Source organism: Trachymyrmex cornetzi, unplaced genomic scaffold (genome assembly GCF_001594075.2).
Source record: "Trachymyrmex cornetzi isolate Tcor2-1 unplaced genomic scaffold, Tcor1.1 scaffold279, whole genome shotgun sequence".
NCBI lineage: Eukaryota > Metazoa > Arthropoda > Insecta > Hymenoptera > Formicidae > Trachymyrmex > Trachymyrmex cornetzi.
The window spans coordinates 50,655-63,097 of record NW_017297471.1 but is presented as its reverse complement, the minus strand read 5'-3'; the positions used below and the strand labels follow the sequence as shown (position 1 = coordinate 63,097).

Genomic DNA, 12,443 nt, shown 5'->3' with positions numbered 1-12,443 from the left:
CCGTGTAACCCTAAACTTTTCATACGAAACATTTTTCTCTATCCCTACTAGTTTTCGAGATATTTGACTGGATCACTTCAGATGGTCCACCCTGTATAAAATAAGTAGAGTATACATAGAAGAGTAGTTGCAGTAACTCGTAAAAAAATGTTAATAAAACATTTTTGTTCGTATATAATGTGAATGAAACAATTCTTAGATGTTAAATTGACTTTGAGATATATAGATTAATTGAAACGATTATGTTAAAAACACTCAAAATAATATTCCATTTTTAATTGACATACGCAATTGTTAAGTTAGAAAGGTGACATAAATCTAACACATCAAAATGTTACAAAAAATAATAACATATCAGTTGTATGTTAATTTTACATTGAAGTAATAATCAAAATGTGGTAACACAAGAAAAATTCTACATATGGACGCACGATTTTTTAGTGTGTATTTTACAGTGCTCTAGTAGTACTAGATCTGTTCTTTATTCCTGCGCCACATGCAATCAGTTCAGGAATAAAACAAAAACAATAATAATATAAGGACTCTCGAATAACAAACAAAAAATGTAGTAGGCTAATGAGAGTCAACGATGTAAACAACGCAAGTGTTATAGTGATCAATCAATACTCAAAAAATGAATTGATGTCTTCTTTATTTTTTCTCAATTCCAGTTAGCTCACATGTCCGCAATTAATGCTTAAATCACTCGCAAATTGACAAAAATGCAGCGTTGATAATCATCACGGAACATGACAAGAAACGTGAAGCTTTGTTGAACATCTTAAATATTAAATAGTGGGTATATTACAATTTTTTAATAAAATCACGCATTTTTAAACCCATGTCCGATGTTATATTATATAGAGGATTGCTAGTAAACGGAATGCGCCGATCAAAGAAACAATAAAGCCATCACCTTTTATTTTTTATCTATCAATTATTTTTATGAAACATGTTAATCCATTACGCGAAATAAATGTTTATCGGCATTTAATTTATGATAATTCAGCATAAAAGTAGCAAAGCTAACTTATGTGACAGACTTAAATTAACTATTGTATGCAAAATAAATGTTATATCCCGGTGAATGTTGAACAGCAATGAAGATTAAATAGAATAATAAATTGCATTATAATCTCCTTTAATTACAAGCATTGATACTATTATGCTGATAGAATAGATTCGATAATACCTCTTGTCGCTAGAGGACAGTGACGACTATCGGTAGACGGAACCGTTTCGCTATTCACAGATCGAATTCACTGTATCTACATTTGAAAATCTGTACGAGTCACAGTTCTCTGGTTACATCGTCACCACGATTTTCCATACATTTCATTATATTGCCTATGATACTTATCGTTCTTATAACTATTATGATCGAAGACAAAGAGAGATTCAATCGGTGCTTGATATCAGCGTAAAGCGTCAGATGATGTTGCCTGTAGAGGACGATGATGGCAGCATACAGGCCCTTGAACTCAGTGAGGAAGAAGTTCGTCCGTTTAGTGTCCTTGGTACCATTCAGCGGGAGCGGTAAAATGGCGTCTCCGTTGGTTGGTCATCGCTAACTATTGTAATAGTCCATGTAACCTATAGTAACGTTCCGGATTAGAAAGAAAGATAACGCAAAATCGAGAGTACTCACACGACTTTGAAGCGTGTATCTCCGCCCTATCGTAGGGCATCGAGGGTCTACTTATACCCACTCGCTGGGTATATGAGATTAATCTCAGAGGTGTAGCTTTGTATACCCACTCACTGGGTATATGAGATTAATCTCAGCGGTTTTTCTATGTACATCCACGCGCTGGATATATGAGGTCAATCTCAGAGGTTTTGCTTGGTATACCCACTCGCTGGGTATATGAGATTAACCTCAGAGGATTTTCTATGTATATCCACGCGCTGGACGTACGGGATCAACCTCAGAGGGTTTTCTTTGTATATCCACTCGTTGGATATATGAGGTTAATCCCACACGACTTGGAAGCGTGTATCTCCGCCCTATCGTAGGGCTTCGCAACTCTCTCTCTCCGCCCTATCGTAGGGCTTCGCAAGGTCTCCGACACAATTATGATTAGGATAATAATCGGTCAATCGTTCACAGCCCGTCTCGGACACTTCGTACACACGAGGTTCTTGCCAAAACGCAAAACGGAAAGTATCATGGCCGCTCTCGGAACACTTCCGTGAGGGAGGACAGCAGCGCCCGGAAATCGGGCGAGGTGCGCTACTAGAGGGGCGTGCAGCGCCGCGAAATAGGGCGTGCAGCGCCATACAGACGCCATGCGTCAAGGCGTTGAGGGAACGCGCGCATGCTCCCGAGCGTGCCTCCACGCGCGAACTCTGAAACGACGCATGAATACGTAACATACCGCCCGCCTTCGTTAATGTAGTAAACGAATAAATTAGGACCTTTCCATGGAGACAGAAAGTGGATACAATTTGACAATAGGCCTCGTTAAGGTAGACGTTAGAGTCTTTACGGTAGCAACTCGAACTAACCCATCATCGCCTGGGTGAACCGCAATAACTCTTCCCATTGGCCACTTAGCGGGGGGGTATCTTTCATCGAGTACTAATACTACGGTACCCTCAACGATAGTGCTCGTATTATCTTGCCTCTTAGATATAGCATGATATCTCTGTAAATATTCTCTGGACCATTTAGTCCAAAAGCTGTCTATCATCTTCCGCATCAGCTGCCATCTAGATAAACGAGTTAATTTTACGTCCTCGAGGGACGACTCCGGCAAAACGGTAGGTGCGCAACCTATTAAAAAATGACCAGGGGTCAATACATTTAGATCATCTGGATCGTCGCTGCATGGAGTCAACGGTCTCGAGTTGAGGATTGCTTCAATCTGAATTAGAAATGTAGTCATTTCCTCGTAGGTTAACGAAGTTTCTCCAACTACTCGGCGCAGATGGTATTTTACCAATTTGACTCCCGCTTCCCATTTGCCACCAAAGTGTGGCGCTGAAGGGGGGTTGAACTTCCATTGTGTGCCATCGTTGGCTAACAAAGTGGCGAGAGATCTTGCCTCGGTTGTCGCTTCTGAGAACAATTTCTTCAATGCAACGTCCGCACCCTTGAAGTTGGTGCCACAGTCGCTCCAAAGGGTGGCACAGATTCCTCTGCGCCCGGTAAATCTTTTATATGCAGCCATAAAGGCATCAGTCGTGTAATCGGTGACCATCTCAAGGTGAATGGCAGAAGTAGAAAAACAAGTGAAGAGAGCAATATAACCCTTGTAAGTGCGAGCGTTCTTTCCTCGCCATGTCTTCAGCACAAAGGGTCCGGCATAATCGACGCCGGTATTCAAAAATGGACGAGACGGGTTTACTCGCTCTCTGGGTAATTGACCCATCAATTGTTGTGCTCGTTCACATCGGAATCGCGCACACTTGACGCATTTGAGTATGTGACTTCTTACCGGAACACGGCCTCCAATAATCCAAAATTGTTCTCTAATCACACAAGGTAACCTGTGTTCCACCATGCAATGTTCGAAGATGAGCATCGGCGATAATCAAATCGGATAGTGGCGAATACCTCGGAAGTATCGCTGGGTGTTTTGCCTCCACATTAAGTGATGATGCTTGTAGGCGTCCTCCTACTCGTAAAATACCCTCCTGGTCTTTGAAAGGGGTGAGTCGTTTAAGTGGATGAGATGAAGGTAGCGATTGTTCAGTGGAAAGCAGTTGAAGTTCTCGAGAGAAGGCCGAAGCTTGTACAAGTTTTACCCAGAAAAGTTTCGCAACTTGCAACTCTGTAGTGGTGATAGGGTGAAGCAAGGAGGAATTAGGAACCTTTTTCAAACGTTTAATTATGCGTTGACATCTTGCCGTAATTCTAATTAGTCGTGTTAAATATCTGTACAAAAGATCCCAACTTTTGTCACAATTGACACCAGTGGTCAATATATTACGAGGTCGTTCTTCACACGCTTCCTCATTTTCCAAAGTGGTAGGCTTCCGAGGCCAGCACTCTGATGGTTTCGATAACCAAGTGGGACCAACCCACCAGGAGTCCTTCTCGGCTAATTGAAGGGGTGTAAGTCCCCGAGTGGCTAGATCTGCTGGATTTTCTCGTCCTGAGACAAGACTCCATTGTGCTTGTGGTAAAGCTTCTTGAATATAACAGACTCTGTTATGCACGAAATCCTTCCACCGTGACGGATGGTTCGTAATCCATGTGTAGACGACAGTGGAGTCAGTCCACAGAAGAATCGTGATACTGTCTTGATTTAAAATCTGTAACAGATGCTTTACTAATTTGGTTACAAGAACGGCCCCAGCAAGTTCCAGTCGCGGTATCGTCATACGTTTCAGAGGAGCAACCTTCGTCTTTGAGCAAATAAGTTGCGTATGAACAGTTCCATTACTGGTAATTGATCTACTGTAAACTGCTGCTGCATAGGCCCCGGGAGATGCATCAGCAAATCCATGTATTTCGAAGCGTTGATGTGATATCAACCCGAGCCACCTGGGGAAGCGGAGTTTGGTTAAGTCCTGCAAGTTGTTAACGAAGCAACGCCATTTGTTTGCCACCTTTGTAGGAAGTGGTTCATCCCATTGTAAACGCAAGGTCCAGATCTCTTGCATAAGGATCTTGGCTAATATAGTGATTGGAGAAAGAAGTCCAAGGGGGTCAAACAATTTTGCAATGGTCGACAACACAATCCGCTTGGTTGGAATTTGCGTCGAAGTATTCTGAAAGTTGAATTGAAAACTGTCGGTCCCCGGGTGCCAAGCCAGTCCAAGTGAGTGGACTATTAAATTTTCTTCAATGGGCACTGAAGACCGGGAGATTTGATCTTTCTCAGGAATAAAGCTTAGGATTTCAGAGCTATTACTAGTCCACTTCTGCAGATGAAATCCGCCCGCCGTGCAAAGCTGGTGTATTTGTTGAACAATGACTTGTGCTTCTTCGACTGTATCAGCACCTCCAAAGAGGTCATCCACGTAACGACCTTGAGTAAGTGTTGGAACTGCTAGAGGAAACTGATTACCTTCGTCTATTATGAGTTGAGAAATCGCACGCAATGCTAAAAACGGCGCACATGCCATACCATAGGTTACCGTAGTTAATTGGTAAGTCTCTAAATGATTCGAATCATTGATCCATAAAATGTGTTGATATCTCCAGTCCTCGTGATGTACCTTTATCTGCCGGAACATTTTTTCAATATCAGATGAGAATACGTATCTGAACTGGCGGAACCATATTAAAACGTTGAAAAGATCAGTCTGCAGTTTAGGACCGACATAGAGTAAATCGTTCAGGGAATATCCTGAGGTGCTCTTACTAGATCCGTTAAAGACTACTCGCAATTTTGTAGTCAGGCTAGTCTCCCGTAAGACTCCGTGATGTGGCAAGTAAAAGGTGTGAGATGGTTCCATTGAAGTATCCGGTACGAGTTCCATGTGTTGTAATAAAGCATACTCTTTTATGAAATCCGAATACATTTTAGAGTAGGTAGGGTTCGATTCGAGACGTTGCTTTAATTTGTGAATAAGGCATGTGGCCCTTTTCCTTGAGTCACCTAGGCGCTTGGTAGACTCCTTGAATGGCAATCTTACTACGTATCTACCCTGTTGATCTCTAGAGTGCGTCCTTTGAAAATGATTCTCACATGCTTGCTCTTCTGGAGTGAAAGATGAATCCTTGGAAGACGGTATTTCGTCCAATTCCCAGAATCTCTGCAAAATTAAGCTCGCATCCTCCTCCATCCCCACATGAGCACTCAAGGCACTCTCGTGGTCCATGGGAAGGCCTGTAGAGCCGGATATTATCCACCCGAAGGATGTATATTGAGCAATCGGAGCTTTGGAAGAGCCTTTAATTAATCCTTCAAGTAGAATGGTTCCGTAAACATCCGCACCTAGAATAAGGTCGGTCGATCCAGGTTGAGCAAAATCAGGGTCGGCTAATTGTAAGCCTTCCAAATGCGGCCACCAATTATGACCGGCATGAACCGACGGAACGAATGAGGTAAGTTTAACCAGTACGTAAGCGTCGACCTCACACTTAAAATCAGATTCAAAATGTGGACTGAGTGTAACGTTGACAACACCTTTAGTCCTATTGGAGGTTTTAGCACCAATTCCAATCAATGAAAGAGATGAACGGTTCCTCTTCATGTTTAATCGTTGAACAATTCGCTCCGAAATTACAGAGATTTCCGATCCTTGATCAATCAAGGCTCTTATTATGGTCGTGTGACCATTGGAAGATGTCACTCGTATTCGAGCGGTAGCTAATAATACTCTATGGCTGGGCGCAATGGAGGTAACCGCTGATATTGCAGTCCGAGGTTCGTCAGTTGGCTGCTTGATGGTGGCAGGTTTATCAGACGCCTTACCGACCTCCTTAATTGATATGGTAGATGAAGGTCCTGCATGTAGAGTGGTGTGGTGCCGGAGACCACACTTAAAACAGCGTCTGGTTGATTTACAATCTGCGATTCGATGGGAGCCCAAACAGTTAAAGCATAATTTATACTTGGTTATAACTAGCTTCTTTTGCGGCACCGTCTTCGTGCTGTATTGAGGACAAGATGATGTATAATGCTTGCCCGAACAAATAGGACAACCGTTTTCCTTGTTGGAGTCATTCCGACTGGATCTTCCTTGATAATGAGTTTTGGCTGTTGTTGGTTGTACTTGAAGAGATTTTCCAGCGCGAGACTTCTCGAAAGCCTGAAGAGAGCGAAGCCTTGAAATTAAGAATTCGGTGAACTGTGACCAAGTAGGTGGTTCCTTAGTAGCACCCAAATGATGCTCCCATGCCTTCACCGATTCCGAGTCGAGACGTGTCGCAATAAAGACAAGGAAGTCATCCCATGAATCAACTGGTCGTTGAAGATTTTCCAAGGATCTATATATCTGTAAGATACTTGTATAAAGACGTTCCATTTCTACGGCGGATTCCTTAGTCATGCGTTTTAAACTAAGCAACGAATGCAAAGCAGCGTTCACTAAAACTCTCTTATTTTCATAGAATGCAATTAGTGCATCCCAAGATCTCTGAAAATTGCCCTCAGTAACCGCCATATTCTTTAATAGATGGTCAGCCGGGCTGATCAAACAAGTCTTTAAATATTGAAGTTTTTCCACAGAAGAAAGGCTAGGATTGGCAATTACCAAGGAATTGAATAAATCTTTAAATGGAAGCCAATCTGCGGAAGTGCCATTAAATTTTGGCAGCTCTATTCGCGGTAATCTAGTTTGATGATAACTTGGCTTTCCGAAATGAGCATTAGCATCAAGACGAACAGAAGACGAATCGAATGAGGTTCCGCGATCGGCATCAATCAACAAATTAAATCGCTCAACGTTCTCCAAATAGAGCTCGCGCGTAGAGGCAAACATGTTATTTGTGAAATATAGTTGACTCCGCGCGACTAACCTATCCTCAGGAAGCATTTCTTTTATGGCATTCATAATTGCTTCATGCACAATGGAAAACCTTTCCCAATCTTCTTGCATAGCAGCAAGTCGCGTCCGGATTCGCTGAAAATTTACATTATTCAAGCCAACACTAATTAAACAATCATATGCACCAGCAATCAAATCAGCGAGCGCGAGTTGCTGCTCTATACGAGCTTCCACATGTGACAGCCTCATCGCTCCCCAAACCAGCGCATCCGGCTCGAAGGACCAATATGTTATATTATATAGAGGATTGCTAGTAAACGGAATGCGCCGATCAAGGAAACAATAAAGCCATCACCTTTTATTTTTTATCTATCAATTATTTTTATGAAACATGTTAATCCATTACGCGAAATAAATGTTTATCGGCATTTAATTTATGATAATTCAGCATAAAAGTAGCAAAGCTAACTTATGTGACAGACTTAAATTAACTATTGTATGCAAAATAAATGTTATATCCCGGTGAATGTTGAACAGCAATGAAGATTAAATAGAATAATAAATTGCATTATAATCTCCTTTAATTACAAGCATTGATACTATTATGCTGATAGAATAGATTCGATAATACCTCTTGTCGCTAGAGGACAGTGACGACTATCGGTAGACGGAACCGTTTCGCTATTCACAGATCGAATTCACTGTATCTACATTTGAAAATCTGTACGAGTCACAGTTCTCTGGTTCGCGTTATATCGTCACCACGGTTTTCCATACATTTCATTATATTGCCTATGATACTTATCGTTCTTATAACTATTATGATCGAAGACAAAGAGAGATTCAATCGGTGCTTGATATCAGCGTAAAGCGTCAGATGATGTTGCCTGTAGAGGACGATGATGGCAGCATACAGGCCCTTGAACTCAGTGAGGAAGAAGTTCGTCCATTTAATGTCCTTGGTACCATTCAGCGGGAGCGGTAAAATGGCGTCTCCGTCGGTTGGTCATCACTAACTATTGTAATAGTCCATGTAACCTATAGTAACGTTCCGGATTAGAAAGAAAGATAACGCAAAATCGAGAGTACTCACACGACTTTGAAGCGTGTATCTCCGCCCTATCGTAGGGCATCGAGGGTCTACTTATACCCACTCGCTGGGTATATGAGATTAATCTCAGAGGTGTAGCTTTGTATACCCACTCACTGGGTATATGAGATTAATCTCAGCGGTTTTTCTATGTACATCCACGCGCTGGACGTACGGGATCAACCTCAGAGGGTTTTCTTTGTATATCCACTCGTTGGATATATGAGGTTAATCCCACACGACTTGGAAGCGTGTATCTCCGCCCTATCGTAGGGCTTCGCAACTCTCTCTCTCCGCCCTATCGTAGGGCTTCGCAAGGTCTCCGACACAATTATGATTAGGATAATAATCGGTCAATCGTTCACAGCCCGTCTCGGACACTTCGTACACACGAGGTTCTTGCCAAAACGCAAAACGGAAAGTATCATGGCCGCTCTCGGAACACTTCCGTGAGGGAGGACAGCAGCGCCCGGAAATCGGGCGAGGTGCGCTACTAGAGGGGCGTGCAGCGCCGCGAAATAGGGCGTGCAACGCCATACAGACGCCATGCGTCAAGGCGTTGAGGGAACGCGCGCATACTCCCGAGCGTGCCTCCACGCGCGAACTCTGAAATGACGCATGAATACGTAACATCCGATAACGACAACGTGTCGCACAGATATGAACACTAAACTTATACCCACTATTTAATATTTAAGATGTTCAACAAAGCTTCACGTTTCTTGTCACGTTCTGTGATGATTATCAACGCTGCATTTTTGTCAATTTGCGAGTGACTTAAGCATTGCTGACATGTGAACTAATTGGAATTGTATCATTCTTGCTGAGGAGGACTCCAAAGGGAGTCGAAACATTCAAATAAAAAAGACATCAATCTATTTTTTGAGCATTCATTGATCACTATAACACTTGTGCTGTTTATCGTCGCTGACTCTTATCAGCCTACTATATTTTTTGTTTGTTATTCAGGAATAAAGTGCAGGAATAAAGAACAGACCTGTCGCGGCGAGCGAAGCGTGAAGTTGGCCGCGCGATTTTTGACTCTCTTCACATCACACCGTCCGAGTCCGTCGTCTATTACGTCACGAGATGAAAGCCGAGGGTAGAAAACCTTGCGCAATGATACTCTAGTTGTAATATTCTTCCGTCGCAATGCAACGAAATGTGCATCGCGTGCGGTTAATGTTGAGAGTGCCGTGAAAAATTACGTTTGATCGCAAATTAATCGTGTTTTCATGAGTGATTGTAGTATGTGTCATAAACGAACTGAAACGATGAGAAGGAGAAGATGGAAGCTCGGAAAGACGTTAAACAATAAGTGTAAGTTAATTGATAATAATTAACTTGGGTAATATTATACACTTGCGATTTTGACTATTGATTGATCAATTAGTAAAATTTTTTCTTTCGATTAATGAATACTTCATAAAGTAATTGTTGTACCAAGTAGATGTACTTTTTATTATTTATTATGTAACAATATAAAGTAACAATGCGCATAAAATATTTTAGATTTTTAAGAAAAAATACTGTCTCAATGTTTGATCAAATATTTTTTAATATACTATAATAAATATAATATTTTTTATATTTGAGTATATCACTTATTTCTAATAATTTTATTAATTCGAATTATAAAATTACTTAAGAAAGAGAGAGAAATGAGAAATAATTTAGAAATTTCTTATTTTTGGATACATAATTTTATCGGAACACACGTGGCATGTTCAAACTTCAAAATTTGTTATAAATATTTTCAAATTATTGATCGCAATTAGAATTACATTAATTGTATAAATATTTTATATATTACGTAATTACTTTATATTTATGTATGTTACGTCGGTACCGCACATCAGTTGTGTATTTTTAAAATTTTCATGAAATACTTGAAGTGTCCTATCTGATTAATTGCGAGTTAAATAAAAGAAGAATGATTAACAAATGAGCATTGTATGGCGTAAGTACAGAATCCTCGTAGTAATAGACAACAAGAGAAAAGTAACTTCATGGAAATTGTGATACATGTGGAAATCACATGCCTAGAAAGTTAAGCGTAATACTAAAGTTCTACATGATGTAAAATACATACATTGTAATGATCCCATCGTGCTTCACTAATGAGAAGAGGAGAGTATAAATTTATGTAATTCCCATTTCAGTTAGAAATACAATGTTGTCTATTAATAGTATAATGCACACAGGTACTACATTTCGGCCACAAGGACCAAAATTTTCTCTCTTTCTCTGTCTCCATTTCTCTTCCTAAGAGAGCTTTTAGATATAATAGATTTAATTCATATAAGTTCCCTTTTGTTACAAAATTCAAGTAAGCGATTTATTTGTAATTTACAAAATACCTTAGAAATCTAAAACTTTGTAAAATTAAAGTTGTTTTAAAAATGGCTGTTTCATAGATTGGAAAAAAATAAAAAACATAACTTTTGTAAACGTGGAATACATTATTGATTATACCGATAAAATCGTACTAATCTTGAAAAGACAGACCTTTAACTACTACTTGAAGATTCATCTAATTAAATATTATTGAGAAATAGGAAAGAGCACATAATAACACACAAACATTATTATAACACCAATTAAAAAATTCAATGTTAAATAATGTTGCAACAACTTTTATCTAATATTAATTCCTGATAAATATTACTCTGTTCATTATCATCCTTATCATAGATTTCTACAAGCAGCACGATACGATATTAATTAATATTTATCATAATCGAAGCACAGTATTGCAAAGTTTTAAGCATCCCGTGAGATTAGTAGTTAAAAATGTAAGCTTCGATCATTTTCGATTGTATTGCATCTATTTCCGGTAATATTATGGGCCATGAAATGCGTCCAGTTATTCAAGCTCTTTTTTGAGGGTGTTTAAAAGACATGGCAATTCGAGTCATGCATCAGTGAGCACTTTCGTTTCTTCGTCAAGAAAGCTTATCGGTATGTGTAGGTTAGGCTTTTATCGCGGATCATTGAACACGGAAGAAAGTAATTACTTCTTCGGATATAATTAGCGATAGGACGTTTTCGTCTTACTCGCGTCGTTTTGCCCATCTTGTTTTTTTTTAATTATAGGAAACGCTCGATACATTTACATTACGACTCGCGTATATACATGAGTTACACAGGAAGAGCGCAAAGCAAACGTGTACTCTGGCAAAAGTGCTAAGACGTAGTCTGCTGCATGATAAAAAGACAAGGGTATGCTCATGCGCATGACCAATCAGATTTTTGTCCTTGTTTACGTCACAACGAGTGGCTTACGCCACTGTTCAGCAATTTCAGATTGTTTTGGAAAGGTAAAATATTTAATTTTACTTCCCTCAGTTTTTTTTGTTTTTTTCATATAATTGCCGCATCCTTTCACTATGCAGGTCATCGTGAAAATATTTTTAACATTAACTTCTACCGATGACAACGTGCACTACGCCATGGACGCCATGATAAATTACGACCGATAACCACCGATTGCACCCGAATCAGAACCGACCAATCAACGCGTACCCGAATATGACGTAGGCAAGGACATGCGCAAGCTGAACGAGTTTTAGACAATTGATGAGCATACCCTTGTATTTTTATCATGGTCTGCTGTAAAATTTAATACCGTTGCTTCTTAAGGCTCCTGAGTAGTCGCGACGGCCATGTTGGAATCGTAACGTCAGAAGCGAGGAATGACACGTTAATTTACGCACGATGCCATTTGTAAACAAAGACAATTTGGATGAAATTAAACGATGGGTTCGCTTTAAAACACTTGTAAAAATCGATGAAAACTGTCCTTTTCTCCCTTGATAGTCAGTAAATGGTCGTAAAAGACTCGTAAAGTGAGGCTATATTCTGGCAGAAGCACAGGGTTTCAGGCGTCGTCTACAATACACGGAGTAAGAAGTAAGAGTAAGAAATTGACCAATCACAGTCGATTATTCTTCTCACATTCGACTGT

General features: G+C 40.2%; 2 protein-coding genes across 2 annotated transcripts; both read right to left on the bottom strand.

Annotated features, from left to right (window-relative positions):
* Positions 1-2,411: 2,411 nt before the first annotated feature.
* LOC108762156 (uncharacterized) lies at positions 2,412-3,374 on the bottom strand. The gene has a single exon (XM_018509017.1). The coding sequence runs from the start codon at positions 3,372-3,374 to the stop codon at positions 2,412-2,414; it is 963 nt and encodes a 320-aa protein (XP_018364519.1).
* Positions 3,375-3,474: 100 nt separating this feature from the next.
* LOC108762155 (uncharacterized) lies at positions 3,475-7,635 on the bottom strand. The gene has a single exon (XM_018509016.1). It carries the CDS (start codon positions 7,633-7,635, stop codon positions 3,475-3,477), a length of 4,161 nt encoding a protein of 1,386 aa, XP_018364518.1.
* Positions 7,636-12,443: the final 4,808 nt, after the last annotated feature.

Excerpts from the sequence above, each read along its gene's own strand:
- LOC108762156 (XM_018509017.1), bottom strand. The coding sequence starts at position 3,374 with ATGGGTCAATTACCCAGAGAGCGAGTAAACCCGTCTCGTCCATTTTTG.
- LOC108762155 (XM_018509016.1), bottom strand. The coding sequence starts at position 7,635 with ATGAGGCTGTCACATGTGGAAGCTCGTATAGAGCAGCAACTCGCGCTC.